Here is a 22,670-nt window from a genome sequence, read left to right as displayed (position 1 = left end):
GATGGTAATCTTAAGGATGATATAAAGCTGAGAATACAGTTTTGCTTGAATTTTCTATTATTAATGCCAGAAGTAACAACCATAAAAGATGTTATTTCAGATAAATCAAAAAATGTTTTTCTATAACCATGATAGGTTATATGCTTTCACAAAGACTCACAATATAGTATTGTCTATTTTAAGTAATTCTGACTTTAAATTGTTTAGAGATCATTCGTGTTGGTGACAACAAGAAGGTTCATCAGATTGAACTCATCCCAAATGAACAGCTCATTGCTGTGATCTCAGGACGAAACCGCCATGTGCGACTTTTTCCCATGTCAGCTTTGGATGGACGAGAGACTGAATTTTTTAAGTTAGCAGAGACTAAAGGTTGCCAAACGATAGCTTCTGGACAGGTGCGCCATGGAGCTCTTACATGCCTTTGTGTGGCTATGAAAAGGCAGGTCCTCTGTTATGAACTAAATCAAAGCAAGACCCGTCACAAAAAGATTAAGGAGATCCAAGTCTTGGGTAATGTCCAGTGGATGTCAGTCTTCAGTGAACGACTCTGTGTGGGATTTCAGTCAGGATTCCTCAGATACCCCCTGCCTGGAGAAGGGAATCCACACAGCTTGCTCCATCCAGATGACCCTACACTGTCATTTATTGCACAACAGCCCACTGATGCAATCTGCGCAGTTGAGATCTCCAATAAAGAGTATCTGCTGTGTTTTAGCAGCGTTGGAATATATATTGATTGCCAGGGCAGAAGATCGAGACAACAAGAACTGATGTGGCCTGCAGTACCATCCTCTTGCTGTAAGATTGCTTACCTGTCCTCATCTTTATCTTTATCTCTCTGAACTGCCCTATTCTAACATTATTAATAACAAGTTTCAGGTTGTTTTTTTTAATTACTGTCCAAGTTTTTCTAAAATATTTACTATGCTTCTTTTATGAACCACTAATAGTAAGTGTAATGAAATAGAATTAATATTTAAGGCTTTAATGATATAAGCTAAAGACTTAAAATTAATCTCTTTTTGTTTTACCTTGGATGAGTATTTAGTCCATTTTGTAGTTAGATGCCATTATAGTCAACCAAAATGTAGTTCATAAAATCTCATAATGACTATAATAGAGAAAAAAACACTATTCTATTAATTTATAACTAACACAACATACATTAAGCACCTATTGCATATGGGGCAGTAGGAGAGGTGCAAAGTTTACATTACATGGTCCTTGCCTCAAAGGATTTGAGTCTAGTCTTAAAGAATGTACTATGTTTGCTTTATATTGAATGAAATAATTAACAAATAGCTCATTCTCATATCTTTAAAATGCATTATGTACTTAAAATATATGTCTAATATTTAATAGCACAATTAAAGATGCTTGATTAATCTTAAATTCTAAATGTTATTTTCCCTAGGTTACAATGCACCATACCTCTCAGTGTATAGTGAAAATGCAGTAGATATATTTGATGTCAATTCCATGGAATGGATTCAGACAATCCCCCTGAAGAAGGTAATTCTACACTCTTGTTAAGCAACAAAGTGCTACACTTTAAAAGATATTTGCTTCATTAACCACTGATGGAAAAGCAAAATATTGGGAACACTCTTTAGGAGAGGGGAAAAAAAAACAATTGGGTTGCATGACAGGAAAAGTAGCTGATAATCTGAAGTCTTCTTTATAAATAAGGGGGGGAAATAGTACCAGGAGGCTAAATGATATTTTTTACTCTAGGTATATCATTAAGTACCATACTTTGTTATATTTGGTTCTATAAAATGAATATGACTATGACTGCTTAAAAATTGTATTCTGCTATCTCTGAAGTGAATATATCCTCTCTCTAATACTTGGTTTAAAAAAAGACCTATAGTATGTATTATTTTTAAGTATGATTTATTTATGATTAGTTTCCATATTTTGATATAGTTTAACTTTACAAAGAGCTGAGAAGTTACACACAATTTGTGACTAAAGCAATGTATATGTAAACTTCTCATGCTTGAGAAAATTGGGATTTTACAAGCTTATAATTAAGCAAAAAAATTGTTTTCATCTTAATATCACAAATTTGGCAAATAGAAAATTGCCATTTTGGAGAGAAAAGACAATTGAGTCTAAATTGGAACACTTTCATAAAGATATGTTTGCACTTTATGCTCTCTTGGAAGAAAATGTCAAATTACATTTAGTTTTTGTGCAATTTCAAAATTAGTTCTTTATGGAGAATAATAAAGCGAAAGTGAAATGTTAAGTTAACAAACATTTGTTTTAGACAGTATGAGCTTGTGTAAGAGACATATTTTTGTGTTTTCAGCATAATAATTATAGTCATAAATGACTCCAAAAAGACAATTTTAACTAAATAATTTATTTCATTTAAATGAAATTAGCTCTTTTAAGTAAGAGACATACTTTATCAAAGATTCTTATATTCAAACATCATGAATTATTTCAAGTTATTTATTTTATACTTTAAAAGTCAGAATTAATAGCCTCATTCTACATTTCTCACAACTTATATTTGAGACTACCATGCTTATAGTAAAAAGGATGAAGCAAAGTTCTTAAATTATTCATCAATAATATAATTATTTTACAATTTATTTTTCATTAATTTGTTGAAATAATCATTTTGGATTTTTTGTTATTTTAGGTGCGACCCTTGAACACAGAAGGATCGTTAAACCTTTTAGGGTTGGAGACAATTAGATTAATATATTTCAAAAATAAGATGGCAGGTAAGGGGGAAATAATAGTCTTAATGAGAATACTTCTATAAAAATAATCTCTTTGTAGCTGCAGCTTTTGTGATTGAAGACCATGACATATCAGAATCAGTTGAAAAACATGAGATATGTAGCCTGGAGAAAAGTCTTTAGTGATAGAGAGAGGGAGAAATATGACGGCTTTTTTCAGGTGTTTGAAGGATTACAGTATGGGGGGAGGTATTAAATTTTCTAATCCCACCCAAAGGTCAGAACTAGGAGCAAAGTGTGGAAGTTGCTGAGAGGCAGATTTATCCTTGGGTCCTCAAGAGAAGGAAGGCTTTTATTTTTTTTACTTCGTTTCTCCATCATTTACCACTATGGCTGGCACACTTACTAACTGCCCACTCACTGGAGGTCTTCAAGTAGAGGCTTGGGGTGATATGCAAGAATTCTTGATCAGGAACCAGGGCAGAAGAAGGCTTATCTGACACCTTATGATTCTATGGAGCTATTATAATAGTTTTCTTCATTTGTTTTTAATGACCAGAACTTAGTGGACTTTCCAAAGTGTCTACCTTATTCATTCATTGCCTAAAGATAGATTCTGCCATAAAGCTCTCCAATTCCTAAAGGAAACATTTTAAATCATTTATGCAGGGCTAAGTCAAAATGGAAAGTTATGATTTGATACAATAAGCCCACCCTAGGAATTCATTTCAAGTCACAGATTAATTTCTGGAAAGCACATTAGAAAGCAAATAATATCACATACTTTGAAATTGAAGAAACTGAGGCTTTAAAAAATTATATGGTTTGCCTGGAGTTCCACAGGTGGTTAAACCAGGAGTGGAACTTCTTAACTACAGATTCATCCCTTTCTCCATTCTCTCATTGTCTTCCAGTAGACTAGGCCCCAGACTAGGGGACAATGATGATTCCACATCAGCAATTGAAATAATAATGACACCAAACAGAGTATATAATCATATACTATTTAAAGAATATTCTAAAATGCAAGAAAACTAAAGTCAAATTCCATGGACAGTGTTGATACTAAACTATGCCTGTTAAAGCCTTCAATCTTCATTTTTCTTAATAACTGATAACTAAAAAGGTAGAGAATAGCCTTATTAAATCATTTGTAAATCATGTTACTACGCAGTTTTGCTAAACGGTTTTGACATGTGAATTGGTTTGGGAGTTTAAACCTTATTGGAATATTTGTATGGGTATATTTTTTGGAGGTGTCTATTATGTCAAAACATAATTGTATCAATACAATATCATGTTACTAAAAGGGGACTGGAGATGATTCAGGCTTGAAGTAAAGAGTTCTTCCCAAATTATTGGTCTAGCTGCATTGGTGGTATAGTGGTGAACATAGCTGCCTTCCAAATTGTTGGTCATTTTATTTTTTAAATGACATGAAATGATTTGTGAAGGTGGTTTTATGGCCATTCAATTAGAAATTCTAGTGCCTAGTTCTACCATAAAAAAAGATGTCTAGGAAACAATGCAGGCAGTCCCAAAAGTTCATTTATAAATCATTTGTTTGGCACTTACAGCACATGTTTCCATAGAAATGGGGCAGTGAGAAAAATACACAGAAAAACCATTTTATCCATGTTATAGTGAATACTATCTGTAATTATGTTAATAATACTATAGTTTAGCAATTTTCATTTAGTCATTTTCCAGTCATGTCCATCTCTTTGTGACCCCTTTTAGGGTTTTCTTTGCAAAGATACTAGAGTGGTTTGTCATTTCCTTTTCTAACTCATTTAATAGATGAGGAAACTGAGGCAAACAGGGATAAATGACTTGCCCAGGGTTACACAGCTAGTTGAAAGGAAGGCACCTTCTTTACTTCTCCATTCAGAGTAAGTGGAAGAACCCCAATGATAACTCAAGGGTAGTGATCCAGGAAGAAATGGAATGGTAGCTGCCTAGTTATTCTATTTTGCTAGAATTTTAACCCATACTATATTTTTGTCTATTATGATTTTCTCCTTAGGGATTCTTATAAATATTACCTGAAGTCACCTTGAGACATTGATATCAAAAACATTAGGGAGTATGCTATGAAACATTTCTATCCAAATTAGAAATGCATATTAGATTAATGTGAAATAGAGTTAATGGCAGATTTGAGCCCAGTTTTTTCTGTAATAACACAAAGAAACTTATTATCTAATGCCTGCCTCTTTATTATACAAATCTTCTAAAGTCTTTCAAGACCCATATCTTTCATGAAGCTTTTCCCTACAATTCTAGTGCACATATCAGGTCCTCTTTTCAACTGTACCCTAGCATTTGTATCTTTCCTTTATTATGGCAATCAGTCATATTCAGTTTAGGATATTATTGTGTATTGTACTCTTTGTTTCATGTTTTGCCTTCCCAACAAGATTTTAAGGTCTTTGAAAATTACACATATAAAATAGACATATACCCTACAGTACCTGTAGTGTTGAACATTATAATTGTTGTTCAGTAAATACTTGTTTAGTTGACTTCAGTTTAGTAAAAGTAATTTTATATCCTATTACTTCAAAGTAAGATTCTATTCCTTTTATTAACTTTATGTACTTTGTATACTCTAAAAAATATATAATATGTAATTAGGATGAGATTACATAGATGTAGGTATATAACATACATATATATAAGATTACATAAATATCATTAGTGTAGAAAGCACAGAAAATTTTTAATTCTACCATAAGCCAATAAAAAACCCTAATGTTATTTAAATATTAGGAAATGGGCTCATTTTTAGCAGCATTTCATTTTTTCTAATACTTTGTCTTAGTAAGAATTTGCAAGTCACATGTAAGTTGTTAGTAGTTGTTTCGTGCCATCTGATGGCATCATGTCATCATGAGGGTACCATATCTTAATTTTTAAGCATAACCTCTTGAACTGGTCCAGCTTTGCCCTGAATATATCATATTTCATAAATACCATTGTCCATGATTTTGTTTTCTTGATTTTATGGCAATTTTAATATAGCACGTTGTTATAGAGAATTGAGTGCTGGATTTCAAGTAAGACAAACCTGGGTTTGAACTTACCTTTTGATACTCACTGGCTGAGTGAACCTATCAACTCACCTGACGTCTCTCAGCCTCTGTTTTCTCATATAAAGATTGATGATAATACAAGTACTAGTACTTAATTGAGAGGGATGTAATAAAAGTCAAACAAAAAAAAAGTCAAACAAGACCATAAAACACTATATCAACATCTCAGTTATTATAATCATGAAAATAATATAATTCCTCCTCATTTGCAAATCTTTTTTAAGTGAATACATAGAAGATGAAGAACATGTTAGATTATAAAGCATTATCATTGAATTTATTCTCGAATCATTTGCTAATTAAATTCAAATTCACTTTGTTTTTAATAGAGGGGGATGAGCTCGTAGTCCCTGAAACATCAGATAATAGTCGGAAACAAATGGTTCGAAACATAAATAATAAACGGCGTTATTCCTTCAGAGTTCCAGAAGAGGAAAGGATGCAACAGAGGAGGTCGGTATTTAACTTATATTTGTCTTCTGTCCATGCCTGTAGACCCTGAAGGACCATTTGTTTGGTGACAGTGCTGTATTATTTGTGTGGAAGCAAAAGTCAGTCTCTGAAACTCTGTCAGACACCTGTGTGTGTGTCATTTCAGCAATGTGTTTTATCTTGTCTGTATAATTTGAACTAATCCTTCTATGGTTGTAAAGATACACTGGATTCAGATACATTTGGACTTTTAAATAAATGTGTGCAATAGCTGTAATTTGGAATGCATGCCTCCACATAATGGGTACATATAGTACATATATGTGTATATACTCTAAACTGTACATATGAAGTGCTCTAATAAACATTTTATAAAAGAAGAAATGGCACTAAATGTAAATATGGATTAAATACTTTTAGACTCCGGTTCTGCTTTCCTTTATTTAAGGGTAACACTCTTGTATAGTCTGTGAATTTACTATAAAATTTTTCATTAATGGTGTATATCCTAGCTAATATTTTAGCTCAAATTTCTGTAAATGTAAAGGCAAAAGGCAGGTAATGATTCCACTAATATATAGAAATATCTCACATGTTATAATTTTTAAAGATAAACAATAAAACAGTCCAGAATTGTCTGGGGCAGAAATTTTTTTTATGTCTTTGCATGAAGTCCTATTTTCCACCAAAAATTATGAGTTATTTGAAACTGCTCCAAAGAAGTGAATTTCTTCCTTCTCTACCTGCTAAGTTTTCTGTTGAAAAGATCCTAAATCCTTTTCTATAATTTCTGTGTTGCTTGGGGAAAAGCACCAGCTTATATATAATATAAAAGCAGAAATGTTAACTTTTAACTCAATGTCAAGGTAAATTTGGGGGGTCCTTTATTTACTTTGTTGTTGTATATTGATTGCCTAAATAATAACTTCCAAAACACTGCTAAGGTAATTCCAAACATGAATAATAGTGCAGTATTCTTCTAATCATATTTTTTTCTGTCCTTTGGCTTCTCCATCTTCGAAGAAGAACCAGGTCACCATTGCATCCCCCTTCTGCATCTTTTCTTGAATGTGATCTCAGCTCACACTGAATGTTAATTCTCTGCCTCAGTCCTGATTTGGAATTTTTATGGGTGCAATTATTGGCTTGCAAGACAGAACTTCCCCTCTTCCCTTTCTGCAAGTTTGAGACTGACATAGAAGAACAACTGCACTAAGGGTTATCCTTCTTATTAACACGAGCAATTTCTTAGATTGGTTTCAGATTTTTCTTCTAAAAAGAAAATGTACTTGTTTCTTTAATTGCCCAACTTACTCATAAAAAAGAGTGTCTAAAATAGGCCTTTTCTCTTACAGGGAGATGCTACGAGATCCAGAAATGAGAAATAAATTAATTTCTAACCCAACTAATTTTAACCACATAGCACACATGGGTCCAGGAGATGGAATACAAATCCTGAAAGACTTGCCCATGGTAAGAAAAAGGATGAATGAGTGAAAATCAAGTGAGTTTGCAAATTAAAAGAAAAATAAGAAGTCGGTTTTAGAATGGTATATTGCTAACTTTGGGTAGAATGGGCTTATCTAAATATATCTTAATACATATAAGACATCTAGCAAGATAGATTTAAATGTAGTTTTCCTGTAGTTGAAAACAAAATAGATGATAAAATTTTAATTTGGTTTCCAATGTGGAACTGCTCTTGGCTTCAAGGAATCCTCCCCAGAGTATGGTATAAGTTAAGAATCTACATCTATGACCATGGCAAAATTTAGCATTTAGTTGCTAATGTATTCTGAGCATCAGAACTAATATCCCTGAAATTAAAAGTAGACAGTTGATCTCTACTTAATTCAGGGAACCAAGTTACCTACACTGCGGTCCATAATAAAATTAAATCTTTTCCTTCATCTGTTTAGTGGTTACATACATACTACATTAAAAATATTGAAGAGAATAATGTTGGCATTTTAAAAGTTTGCTAATCAGTGTTGGATTGAGAAAACTGTGCTGAATTTGGAATACAGATTGTTAGGTTCTAGTCCTAGCCCACACATTTAATTGTAGTGCGACTCTGAGCAAGTCACGTTGCTCCTTTTTATCTGTTAAATGTAGATAGTATTTACACTGCTCTCCCAGAAATTTTGTTGCCCTGGCTGTCATACACCCTGTGCCTGAAATACTCTTCCTCCTCTGCTCTCAGTACTGACCTCCCTGACTGACTCCCAAATAAAATCCCACCTTTTACATGAAGTCTTCCCTAACCCCTCTAAATTCCCAAGCCTTCCCTCTGTTCATTATCTCCTATTTATCCTATATATTTTTTCATATTGTCTCCCCGTTAGATTGTAAGCTTCTTGAAGGCATGGACTATCTTTTCCCTCTTTTTGTTTCCTTAGCGCTTAGCTCAGTGTGTGGCACATAGTAGGTGCTTAATAAATGCTGGTTGATTGATTAATAGAATTGAAAATTTAGGAGAAACATAGGCTTAGTGTCTCAAGCAATAATAAGCAATAATTTTTAGCTAAACTTATTGAAATTTAGTTAACAAATATTTATTGCAAACCTAACACATGTAGTACTAGGAATTAAAGATAGTACATAAGACATATAAAGAATGATTGCTGGAAAATGTAAAATCCAGTTGGAAACATCATATAAAATCACTTGGGTAATTATATCAACATGTGCAAAAACATTACTTCATTTATTACAATTTTTTTTCAGGACTGGGGGACAGATCTGTGATCTCTTTGTTTTAGGGAACTTCCAATAAAGAAACTAGCTTCATTTCTGGACAGAGCCAACATATCAAATCGAATTCCTGAGTGGCAGAGCCAACAAAAGGTCAGAGTGAGACATTCCTCCAACCCAAGACAGCTTGGGTGGTAGAGAGAGAGATTTGTAACATAGAGAGAGATAGAGTGCGAATGAATACCAGTGGTGGTGATAGAAGCAGCAAAATCCTCATGAGCTCTCAAGTCAGAGATATTAAGGGAAACTGGCAATTGCTTAGAAGGGAATTATGAGGCATCCTCTGGTAGCACTAGACACCACATCATACATTATTTGGCAGCTCTATTACCTATACCCATTTCTAGTCATAGTTCAAGAGCAGAGAAGAGCACTTTCATTCATAATCACTTCTGGCCCCACAGGATTAGAGACCCTGAGAAACAGGACCATTTATAGACCCAAAGGAAGAGAGGCCCTGAGGAGCAGTATCGGTTACAAAATTCCAAGGGATCAGGAGCCCATCCTGGGTAAGGATCAGAGTATAGACCAACAGAACTTTAATCAGACCTCTCCCCAGATCATACCATTTAGGAAGCACCAAAAACTTCAAAATTCTAGAACTAGTTCTGAAAACAAGAATGCAAAAAAACTAAAAGCTTGAGGCAGAACCCCTCCACTCCAATAAAAGAAATAGGGTAAAAAAATGAGGAAACAAAAAGAAAAGAACTTGACTATAAAAAGTTACAATGGTGTCAGGAAAGATTAAGACACAAACTCAGAAGATAAGTCAAAACAGCCACAAGCAAAGCTTCAATGAAAAATGTGAATTGGATATAATACACAAGCCTAATAAGAATTCCTGGAAGAATTAAAAATTGATTTTCAAAGTCAAATAAGAATGGTAGAGGAAAAATTAGCTAAAGAAACTTGGACAAAGGAAGAAAATTATGAAAAGGCAATAGCTTGGCAAAAGAGACATAAAAATGCTGAAGAAAATAACATCTTAAAAAACAGGATTAGCCAAATTGAAAAAGTGGTACAAAAATTCACTAATAAAATGACTTCCTAAAAGAAGAATTGGCTGCATGGAAAAGGTGCAAACGCTCATTGAAGAAAATAATTGCTTAAAAATTAGAATTGAGTAGATGGGAGCTAGTGACTAAGAGACATCAAGAAACAATAAAAGTCAAAAGAATAAAAAAATAGAAGATAATAAAATATCTCATCGGAAAAATAATTGGCCTGGAAAATACATCAAGGAGAAGTCATTTAAAATTTATTGTATTACCTGAAAGCCGTGATCAAAGAAAGAAGACCTCTTTTTTCAAGAAGGAAAGAAAAACTACTCTGATATCCTAGAACCAGAGATTAAAAAAGAAATTGTCATCACCTAAAAGATCTTAAGGGGGCAGCTGGGTAGCTCAGTGGATTGAGAGCCAGGCCTAGAGATGGGAGGTCCAAGGTTCAAATCTGGCCTCAGACACTTCCCAGCTGTGTGATCCTGGGCAAGTCACTTGACCCCTATTGCCTACCCTTACCACTCTTCTGCCTGGAGCCAATACACAGTATTGACTCCCAAGATGGAAAATATGGGTTTAAAAAAAAATCTCAAAATCAAAACTCTCAGTAATATTATAGCCAAATAAGAGTTCCTAGTTAAAGAGGAAATAGTTCAATCGGCCAGAAACCATTTTTGAATGGAGCCACAATCAGGATTTTACAAGATTTAGCAGCTATAGAATGTGATATACTGGAAGACAAACAACCTGGGATTACAACCAAGAATCATCTCTTCAACCAAACTGAATATTATCTTTCAAGGAAAAAAAATAGAGGTCTTTCAAGTATTCCTGATAAAAAGACCAAAGTTAAACAGAAAGTTTGACTTTCAAATATAATATGTGTATATGTGTGTGTGGTATATACATATAACATACATACATACATACATATACACACAAATACTCGGTAATAGAAAGTAGGAGAAAAATAAGATAAGATAAAGGAGTGGTGATAAAAGGGAAGGGGGATAAAGGAAGGCAGTGACCAAAAGGCAAAATGAACTTAATAGAAGGGGCATGATTCGGACAGCTAGGTGCCTCAGTGGATTGAGAGCCAGACCTAGAGACAAGAGATCCTCAGTTCAAATCTGATCTCAGACACTTCCAAGCTGTGTGTCTCTGGGCAAGTCACTTAACCCCCATTGCCTAGCCCTTACAATGCTCTTCTGCCTTAGAACCAATACACAGTATTAATTCTAAGAAGGAAGGTAAGGATTTAAAAAATAATAATAATAAAATTTTAAAAATACAGAGTATAGTACAAAAATGAATAATACGGAATTAGGTATTATAGCATTTGTATAACCCAGTAGAATTGCTTGTCGGCTCTGAAAGGGGGGGAAGAAAGAGGGAAGGGAAAGAAAATGAATCATGTAAACATGGAAAAATATATTAAAAATAAAACAAATAAAAACACAAAGTATGAAAACTGTGAGACAGCATTCCAGAAAGCAGTTCGGGGGGGGGGGGGCGCGGCGGGAATTTTTATCTCTATGTACAGCAATAATAGAAAGAGCATATGAATGAATTGAGCATATAACTAAAAAAAAAGAATAATAAATAAAAATCCTTAAACACCAAAATGGAAATCATTTAAATCAAAAGGAGGTTAATAAAACTAAAAATAAAAATCCATCGAACTAATAAATAAAACTAGGAACTGTGGAAAGATTAAATCGGATCTTGTATCAATTTCTCAATAATTCTATTTTATTGATTTTGTACTCTATTACTTTTGTCCTTTAACTGCTTAAGTTATGATTCTTTGTTTCTGAACTTAGTTCAGAATTCAACTGGTCTGTAATTGGTTAACTTTAGAACTTGAGCTCTCCTGCTAATAATTTTTACTGACCTTGGAGAGTGTATGAGGAGAAAGGAGTGGGTTGATATCTTTGGCTACCAAGCTTCAAGGATGTCTAGTTTATTGTCCAAAAGTTTGGACTGTTATTTTGCATCTTGACTCCAACGATGAGTTCTTCATTTCATAGAAAAAGGGGGGGGGTGGCCTATTGTTAGCCCCAGTTACCAAAACCTCAGCTTTCTAGCCAATCATTTTGTACTTAATCCCTAATATCATCCACCTTACTCTGCTCTTTGTTCTATATTCCTCAAAAGCCTGTAAAAAGGGAACTGTTTGCTCATAGTCTTTGGCATGAATGGAGGCAAGCCAACTGACCCATTGATGGATAAATAGAATACCCTTGCTAATGTTATCTTGCACAGAGAGCTACCTCAGTTTATCCTTTTGTTAAAATTAGAAAACAGTAACAATTGGTTTTGTGGGGAAAATAAAACCAATAAAATAGATAAACTATTGGTTAATTTGATTTTAAAAAGAGAACCAAAATAGTAGTATCAAAAATGAAAAGGGTGAATTCACCAGAGAAAAGAAAAAGCAATTATTAGAAGCTATTTTGCCTAACTGTATGCCATTGAAACTGACAATCTAAGTGAAACAGATGACTATTTACAAAAATATAGATTTCCACTTTTAACAGAAGAGGAAATAGAATACTTAAAATACCGTGTCTTAGAAAGAAATTAAACAAACCATCAATGATCTTTTAAGAAAAAGATCCCCAGGACCAGATGAATTCACAAGTGAATTCTACCAAACTTTTAAAGAACAATTAATTTCAGTACTAGATAAACTATTTGGAAAAAAAATAGGTAAAGATTTGATCCTACCAATTTCATTTTCTGACACAAATATGATTTTAACCTAAACCATTTTCATCTAAATCTCCTAAACCAAGGAGAGCAAGAAACAGAGAAAGAAAACTATAGACCAATTTCCTTAATGAATATAAATGTAAAAAATTTAAATAAAATACTGTCAATGAGATTACAACAATGTGTAACAAAAATCATATACTATGACCAGGTGAGATTTATACTATGAATGCAGGACTGTATCAAACATTAAGAAAATTATCAGCATAATTGACCATATCAATAACAATAACAACAAAACACATGATTTTATCAATAGATGCAGAGAAAAGCCTTTGACAAAAAACACCTATTAAAAACACTAGAAAGCATAGAAATCAATTGAGACTTTCTTACAATGATAAGTGATATCTATCTAAAACCAAGAACAAGAATAAACTTGAAGCTTTCTCATATTCATTTTCACCATTATTATTTAGTATCATACGAGTTAGAAATGTTAGCTATGGATATGACGGGAAAAATTTGAAGGAATAAAAATAAATAATGAGGAAATAAAGCTATCACTCTTTGCAGGTGATATGATAGTACAGAGAACCCTACAGAGAGTTAACTAAAAAACTAGTTGAAAATTATCAGCTTTAGCAAATTTGCAGAATGCAAAATAAATCCATGTAGATTATCAGCATTTCTATATGCAGTACTACCAAAAAAAAAAACCAGCAGAAAGAGAATAGAAAAATTTCATTTAAAATAACTGCAGACAATATAGAATACTTGGGAATCTACCTGCCAAGACAAGCCCAGTGATTATATGAACACAGTTACTAAATACTTTATGCATTGAGATCTAAGTAATTGGAGAAATATTAATGGCTCATAGGGAGGTAAAGCCATTATACTAAAAGTGACAGTTCTAAGTTAATTTGCTTATTCAGTGTCAAGACCAATTATATCGAAAAATTATTATGTAAAGGTAGGAAAAATTCTAACAATTTATCTGGAAGAAAAGAAGAAATATCAAGGGAATGGGGAAAAAAGAAGTTATGGAAAATGGCCTAGACACTTCCATATTTTAAATTCCATTATAAAATGGTAACCACAAGAACAACTTGGTACTAACTAGGAAATAGAATGATGAATCAAAAGAATAAATTGGGTACACAATACACAGTAGTAAAAAAAAACAGTAGTAATCTATAGTGTTTGATTAGCCCAATTATCTAAGATTTGGGGGTAAAAACTCAACATTTAACCAAAATTGCTGGGAAAACTAGAAAATAGTTTAGCAGAAACCAAGCATAGACCAACATCTCACACCATATACCAATATAAGATCAAAATGGATAATTGATTTAGACATGAAATAGTAAATTAGGGGAGCATGGGGAAAAAATGTACCTGTCAGATCTATGGATAAAAGAAGAATTTATTAACATGAAGAAATAGAGGGGATGCTGGAAAGTAAAATAGATCAATTTGATTACATGAAATTAAAAGGTTTTGCACAAACAAAAATAATGCAGCCAAAATTAGAAGGAAAACAGAAACTGGGGTGGGGAGAGGGAAGAATTTGTAATAAGTTTCTATGATAAAGGCCTCATTTCTCAAATATATAGTAAACTAGTCCAATTTATAATACTACATCATTCCCCAGTTAATAAATAGTCAAAGAACATGAACAAACATTTTTCAGAAAAATAACTCAAAGCAAGCAATAGCCACATGAAAAAATTCTCTAAATCACTATTGATTAGAGAAATGCAAATTAAAAAAACTGAGGTACCACCTTACAACTGTCAGATTGGCTAACATATCTGAAAAAAAGTGACATGTTAGAGAGGATATGGAAAAATTGGTACACTATTGTTGATGGAGTTGTGAATTATTCCAACCATTCTAGAAAACAATTTGGAATTATATCTAAAGGGCTATGAAACTACATACTCTCACCCAACATTACCACTACTATATATCCCAAAGAGATCAAGGATAAAAGCGAAAAACCTATTTTTACAAAAGTATTTATAGCAACACTTTGCAGTTGCAAAGAATTGAAAACTGAAGAGGTGCCCATCAGTTGGGAAAGACTGAACAAGTTATGGCACATGATTGTGATGGAATACGACTGTGCTATAAGGACAAACAATGATTTCAGAAAAACTTGGGAAGACTTATATGAATTAATGCCAAGTGAAGTGAATAGAGCCAGGAGAACATTGTGCAAAGTTACAGCAATATTTTCGGGATGACAAACTGTTAGATTAAAATAAGAATCCAGTCCTTAGATTTTAATAGAATTTATTAGGATTACTTGGATAGGTAGAAGATGAGATAGAGACAGACACACCACTCTCTTGAGTGTCTCGACAGACACTCTCTCACCTCCCCCCCAAAACATAGAAGTTGGCAGAATGCCAGAGACAGAGCAAGAACTTCCTGTTTAACCCTTTTTATAACCTCCTGGCTCCCTTTGACCTGTCCTAACCTCCAGGTCAAGTTCAGGTTCACCACCAGATATGTAGGTAGTCCATAGGAGATGATGTCACCTGTGTGATCCCAGAAAGGAGGAAGGGTAAATTCCTTTGCACACAACTATGAAAGACTTAGCTACTCTGATCAAGACTAATACAAGAAAGTCCAAACGACCCATGGTATTCATTTCCAGAAGTAGAACTGATAGATAAACTCTGATAATAGATTAAAGAATACTTTCTTAAACTTTATTGTTTTATTTTTACAACATGGCTAATAGGGACATATATTTTGCATAATCTCACAAGTATAGTCAAAATCAAATTGGCTTCTCAAGGGGGGGGGAGAAGAAAAAGGAAAATATTTAGAAGTCAATGTTTTAGAAAATAGTTAACATTTTTTATTTTAGGTCATACAATAATAATGTTTCTCATCAGCAGAAAAATTAATATATATGTATATATATTTGTGTGTGTGTATATATAGTTTCTCTTCAACTTATAGAAAGATATTGTTCACTATCATAGTACTTACCTTAAGAATTATACTAAAGGAGAAAAAAATAATGTATGTGTGATATGCTGTTCTTTATGAATTCACCACCAAGAAATGAATACTTTTTTATAAATGTGTAAGTGCTCTTTTGCCTGTTTTTTGTTTGTTTGTTTGTTTGTTTGTTTGTTTGTTTGTTTGTTTGGTGGGGAGAAGTACTGACCTATATTCATGATACAGTGAAAAAAGCATTTGAAAGCAGATGACTTGGATTCAAATTCCAGCCCTGCCAGTGACAGTATGTGGCCCTGAGCAAGTCCTCTCATCTCTCTTGGCCTCAATTTCCTCATCTATAAAAGAAGAGAGTTCTCTTAGATGGCCTCCATGGTCTCTTCAGCTCTCGGTCTATGATCCTTTGATTCTGAACATATCAGCAACTTGTCTCTGACATTAGAAGTTAAGTTAGAGTTGCATGTGCACTCTGAGAGATTCAGTGGCTTGTCCAGGATTACACAAATCTTAGAGCTTGAACATGAAAGCAGATCACCCTGACTCCAGAGTTGCCCTATTGTGCTTTCTACATAAAATTGCCTTAATTGATATAAATTCAGTAGCATCATAATATGTTAAAGTTAAGCCTTACTATAGAGCCACTAAATCCACTTGCATTAGAAATAGTTTGGATAGAGGAGAAGGGAAAGGGGAGGAAATAAGCATGTACATAGTGTCTAATGTATATTGCATCTACAATGTGGCAGGCACTATGCTAAGCACTTTACAGATATTATCTCATTATATAAGTAGGGAGGAAGGTAGATGAATGGATAGAAAGAAAAGATACACTGGACCTTAAGTCAGGAAACCTGGGTTCATATCTGAGCTTAGTACTGTATGATCCTGAGTCAGTCACTTAAGCCTCACTTTCCTCATCTATAAAATGAAGATAATTATATTACCAATATTATGAGGTTATTGAGGATAAAATGGGATAATACTTCTAAGGTGTTTTGCATCCTTGAAGCACTATGTATAAATGCTAACTACTATTGTTTACTCAAAGAGTCTTTTTTTTCCCTTAGGAAACTAACTGCTCCTTGTAATGTTATTTCACCTAATATCATGTTTTTGTAGAACTAATTAGTGGCAACAAATGAGATATTCAGTAAGAATGCAAAGTTTAAAGTACTCTCCTGTTTTGAACCTTTTCAGAACTATTCATTTAGTTATGAAACAGCCCTCTCTGCCTACATAATCACTCTTCATTAGGAGAATGAAATTTTTTTCATTTTACCCATCACATTAAGAAACTCATGCTATTATTATTTTTGTCTTAAATTTTTACTTAATTAATTTAGAATGTTTTCCCATGGTTACATGATTTGCATTCTTTCCCTCCCCTCCTCCTACTCCTCTCCCATAGCCAATGAGCAATTCCACTGGGTTTTACATGTGTCATTGATCAAGACATATTTCCGTATTATTAATATTTGCATTAGGGTGATTGTTTAGCGTCTACATCCCCAATCATATCCCCATCAACCATGTGATCAAGCAGTCATTTTTCTTCTGTGTTTCTACTCCCACAGTTCTTCCTCTGGATGTGGATAGTGTTCTTTCTCATAAGTCCCTCAGAGTTGTCCTGGATCCTTGCATTGCTGCTAGTAGAGAAGTCCATTACATACAATTGTGCCACAGTGTATCCATCTCTGTGTACAATGTTCTCCTGGATCTGCTTCTTTCACTCTGCATCAATTCCTGGAGGTTGTTCCAGTTCACATGGGATTCCTCCAGTTCATTATTCCTTTTAGCACAATAGTATTCCATTACCAACATATTCTACAATTTGTTCAGTCATTCCCCAATCGAAGGGTAACCCCTCATTTTCCAATTTTTTGCCACCACAAAGTCATGCTATTATTATTAAGGAATACGGCTGTAATGTCATTTCTCAGAAATGTATCCTGAGGCCCTAGATATTTCTCCTGTGACTTGTCAACTTTAATCTATCTTAGATTAAGTTTGCCTATAAACTGTACCTCTTTATTTCAAGATAAATGAGCTTGGTAGCTAGTTGATGAAATGCTGATTTTTCTTTAAAGAATATTAGTTGGTTTTTTTCCCCCCAAATAGACCAATATCATGCTTAATTTGTTACAGAAGCAAGGGGTTACCATAGTAGAAAAGCCTGGAGTAAGGAATCTCGCCCCATCACTGTTGGCCATGTCACCCAGGACAAATCACCCAGTCTCTCAGGGTCTTAGTTTCCTCATTTTTAAAAATGGACTTTAAAGAGCCATATAAACATTCTGTAATTATAAACATGAGCATTAGTTTGTTTTAATATTTTAGAACTTCAAATTCTATTGGGGTGAAAAACATTAGAAAGTAATCCATGACTTCATATATATGCTGATGTTTATTTTAGGAAGAAAAGAATTCTCTCAATTCCTTTGTCATGTTTTCATATCACATATATATTTTTTTTCATTCTAGTGATCATTTAGCTTGGCCACTAGCATGTTTGCCTTGTGCTTTTTGGAAGACTAAGTTTGTTTTAAGACTCAGTCTTTATACAATTTTGTTTATTTGAGACTATGTTCATAAACACACAGAGGTATAGTTGGAAGAATTAAGAAAAAGGTATATTTTATAGCCTGCCAATCCACTACAATTTCAAAAGCTTTAATATATATATTTTTAAAGTTCTGTATATTTTCAGGGATTTTCTCAATTTCTCCAAGCAGTGCTTTTGCTTATATGTGGCATGCAACAAATTTTACATGTATTTCTGTTCTTCATAATTTCATGTTTCATTTTCTTGGTTCATTCTCATTATTTTACTTCAGCAAAAATGTTATTGTGATAGTAAGTCATTTTAGAGCTTAAATATTCAAGGTTTTTAGTGGATCATAAAACTTCTCTAATATCTTAGTGATAATATTCTCAGGTCTTTATAGTGTTCTTTTCCCATTAATGGAATTACCTATAATTAATAGAATACTGCTAAAAATTACAAATGAAGATAATTCCCCACAACCTATAATATTTTTTCAGTGCAAAAGTACATGCTTTAACATATATTAGATTCATATATGAACAATAAATTATAACAGAATAATAAGATTAAGGTTGGAGGAGAATTAGACACAGATTAGATTAGATTTTTATTTTTCTTGATTTTATATTTAAATGAATACAAACAGCATAATGTTATTGGTCCCATATTTAAATGAATACAAACAGCATAATTTTATTGGTCCCAAAATTATCCAAAGATCATGCACGCGTGCGCACGCGCGCGCGCACACACACACACACACACACACACACACACACACACACAAATAGTAAATGGACAGTGAATCTGAAGAGATATTTTCCACCTTACCTCCTAAGTCATATGGGAAACTTATAGCCAGCCACCATTTATTAAGTGCTCCTTTTTTACTGGACAATAAACTAAACCAAGGGAAAGGCCCAAAAAAAAAAAAAAAAAAGTCTTCAAAGCTGTTGGAGGCCAGAAGAGTTTTTTTTTTCTTTTTCTTTTTTTTTTTAAACCCTTAACTTCTGTGTATTGGCTCCTAGGTGGAAGAGTGGTAGGGTAGGCAATGGGGGTCAAGTGACTTGCCCAGTCACACAGCTGGGAAGTGTCTGAGGCCGGATTTGAACCAAGGACCTCCTGTCTATAGGCCTGGTTCTCAATCCACTGAGCTACCTAGCTGCCCCCAGAAGAGTTTTAAAGGCGATTGTTTAGTGAAATTGGGCAGCAAGGGAGTCCCTTATATTATGCACAGAATATTGGGCCTGAAGTTAGAAAGTCCAAAATTCAAATCTAGCCTCAGATACCTCTAGCTATATTAATATTGGAAAAGTCACTTTTCTTTCTGCTTCATTTTCCTCAACTATAGAATAAGAATAACAATATAGCACCTGCCTCCCAGTGTTTTTATAAAGTGCTTAACACAGTGCCTAACACATAGTAGGAGCTATATAAATATTAGCTAGTATAATTACTGTTATATATATGTATACATATACATATATATAATATCAAATGTGATTACAGACTATTGATTTCCTTTTATATCATTTTTTTAATCCTTTCATCTTAGAATCAATACTGTATATTGGTTCCAAGGCAGAAAAATGGTAAGGACTAGGCAATGGGGGTTAAGTGACTTGTCCAGGGTCACACAATGAGGAAGTGTCTGAGGTCACATTTGAATCCAGGACCTCCCGTCTCTAGACCTAGTACTCTGACCACTGAGCTACTTAGATGCCTGCTATGTCAATTTTTACACATATAGAAACTGTCAATGAAAGATTGATTTTCCTTAGGTAAAACAACCAAAGACCAGGACAAATATTTGCTCCCCAAGGAATTTGAGTTTCAATAGGTTTGGTTTTTTTTCTATGTTTCAGAAAAGTTATTCTAGTTACAATGACTTATGAATTCTATGTTCTTCTCTTAGCAAATGCCATGTAACAACATCTGTTCTTATAACATTAGTAATTTTATTTCTTTTTTTTTCATTTTTATTGTCATGCAAAGAATACTTCCATAGTGATTTTGTTTCTTAAACAAAGCTCCAGTATTCTTATAGCATTTTTCTTTAGCAGGTCAGCCTTAAATGTACCATTTCCTTACCTCTAACTTAACATTTCCTTGTACAAAAGCATGGTGGTGTAATTTAGACAGTTTACAAGAGAAGGAAGGTTGGCAGGAAGGAGGATGGATGGATTTGCTGGATATAATCAGTGGAAATTAGCAGTTACTCTCTCTGATAAAGATATTGTTTAGGAATATATGACTTCAAGCTCCAGAAGTTAGAAATATGTATCCCCAATATTCCTAATTTTCCACTTGAAGGAATCATAGGAGGAATAATATGTTATTATAATAATGATCCCTCAATTTTTCACCATCTTAAGGAAAGAATGAGGTTCCTTTATCATGAAATCCTTAACTTTAAAAGCTTTTAAAATTTATATTATTTCTTAGACATTTAAAAAATAGTTATCTGTAATGAATGTGCCTGGATATTAAGGGAGGGGGTTCACCTTATTGAGAGAAAATATATCTCATGAGAGAAAAAAGGAAAAAAATTTCTCATTTACTTGTTATATTTGTACTTGTAATGAAAATTAAACTTTTAAAAATTAAACATGATATAAGCCTTTTGAAACTCAGAACATAATTTTAAATAGTTTCAAGATATAGGAGAAATACATCTCTATCATCAAATTATTGTCTAATCAGTCTCAGAGTTGGAAGAGATCTAAGGGGTCATCTAGTCAGCATGCATTTGAGCTAGTACCCCTAACAGAGCAACCTCAACAAAGGTCTGTTCTAGTTGTGCTCAAAAATCTACATAGAGTAAGAGAGAGAGTATCTCCTGCCTCCTAAGGCATTCACCCCATTCCACCGTAGGACTATTCTAAAGGACAGGGGGATTTTTCAGTCTGCCTCTCTACCACTCCTACCCATTGCTCCTGGTTCTGCCTCAGACACTAAATAAAACAAATCTCATTTCTCTTTCAAATCCTTGGAACAAAGTTGTTGTGTTGTGACCCAGGAGTCTCTTCTCCAGCTAAACATTCCTATTTTCTTCAGCTAGTCATCATAAAGAGGCCACTTTCACATTAGCTAATTAGATGCTGATTCTAGCATCATGATTTGGGAGTTTAATTTGTCTTGCAGTTTATTATGATAAGATGAGTAAATGTTCGTAGTTAAATTTTTTTTTTTAAAGATGAGTAGTCTGGAGGGCAGCTAGGTGGCTTAGTAGATTGAGATCACAGCCTAGAGATGGGAGGTCCTAGGTTCAAAATCTAGCTTCAGACATTTCTATCTGCGTGACTCTGGGCAAGTCACTTCACCCCCATTGCCTAGCCCTTACCGTTCTTCTGCCTTAGAACCAATATATACTATTGATTCTAAAGCGAAAGGTAAGGGTTTAAAAAAAAAAAAAAAAAAAGATAAGTAGTCCTGGATAAGTGCTTGTATTGGTATGTGGGAACTGTGGTTTAAAATGAATCGACTAACCTAAGGATTTACTTTAGTTGCTTCAATCTTCCCTTTTTCCTATAGGGGCTTACTTGTCTGAAATTTCACATAAAACTACTGATTCCATTTCCATTACCTTATTACCTTTCTTTCTTTCTTTCTTTCTGTTATTGTCTTTGATAGCCGGGTTTCCCTCATTCATCCCCTCATCATCACTCCGGCCTGATCTCCTCTCCGATCAACTTTGAGCACGTCTATCACATGACTGTTAATTCTGCTGAAAAATTCCTCTCACCTGATTCCATAAACCCTGAATATTCCCCGTCTCTTCGTTCTGTCCCTGGTACACCAAGCTTTATGACTCTAAGGGTATGAACAGCTGAGTCAGGTGTTTTACTAACTTAAATAAAGTTTACTAACTTTATTATGGATTTCCTAATTCCTGGCTTACCAAATAATATAGCAAGCTGTTAGCATTTTGTGAATGCTTCCTTTTGACCTCACCCCTTTCTGCCCAGATGCCTATTTGTTTCTTTTTTCATCCTATTTTTTTAATTTTAGGTTTAATTTTTGGCATGGTACTAGAAGGTGGTTTTTTTGTTGTTTATTTTTATTCTTATTTTTTTGGTGTAGTAGGGATTTAGGGATTCTTTTAGTTTAAGATAAAAAATTTTAAATAAAAAAACTAAGAAATTTTTCAAAAGTTTGCCACAATACAAAAAATAAGTATTAATCTTTTTTTAACTATAGAAACAAAAGTATCTATTTTCAGATAAATCATTCAAAAATAATTTGCAGAAAAAATTATTATTATAGATTATAGATATTATATATTATAGATATATTATAGATATAGATATAATTATAGATATATAATTATAGATTATGATCCAAGCTAAGACACAATACAATTATTTTATATTTATTTTTGCCTTTTCCCTACCATCTTTTTCTTAAGAATTTCAAAATCTTGGGGGCAGCTGGGTAGCTCAGTGGA

At 33.5% G+C, this 22,670-nt stretch overlaps 1 protein-coding gene across 1 annotated transcript in view; it reads left to right on the top strand.

The window, feature by feature from the left end:
• The window catches only part of LOC123247970 (serine/threonine-protein kinase MRCK alpha-like), a 426,637-nt gene extending 404,460 nt beyond the window's left edge, over positions 1-22,177 (top strand). Inside the window, exons 32-37 of the mRNA XM_044677091.1 lie at positions 208-801; positions 1,418-1,515; positions 2,660-2,744; positions 6,127-6,250; positions 7,585-7,702; positions 21,857-22,177. Coding sequence (XP_044533026.1) covers positions 208-801; positions 1,418-1,515; positions 2,660-2,744; positions 6,127-6,250; positions 7,585-7,702; positions 21,857-22,048 — 1,211 coding nt within the window. The 3' untranslated portion in view covers positions 22,049-22,177. The remainder of the gene's footprint in view (positions 1-207; positions 802-1,417; positions 1,516-2,659; positions 2,745-6,126; positions 6,251-7,584; positions 7,703-21,856) is intronic.
• The last annotated feature ends 493 nt before the right edge of the window (positions 22,178-22,670 follow it).

The sequence above is a fragment of the Gracilinanus agilis genome, chromosome 4 (genome assembly GCF_016433145.1).
Source record: "Gracilinanus agilis isolate LMUSP501 chromosome 4, AgileGrace, whole genome shotgun sequence".
Taxonomy (NCBI): domain Eukaryota; kingdom Metazoa; phylum Chordata; class Mammalia; order Didelphimorphia; family Didelphidae; genus Gracilinanus; species Gracilinanus agilis.
Note: the sequence above shows the minus strand (reverse complement) of the source record. Positions and strands in the feature narration are given on the sequence as shown.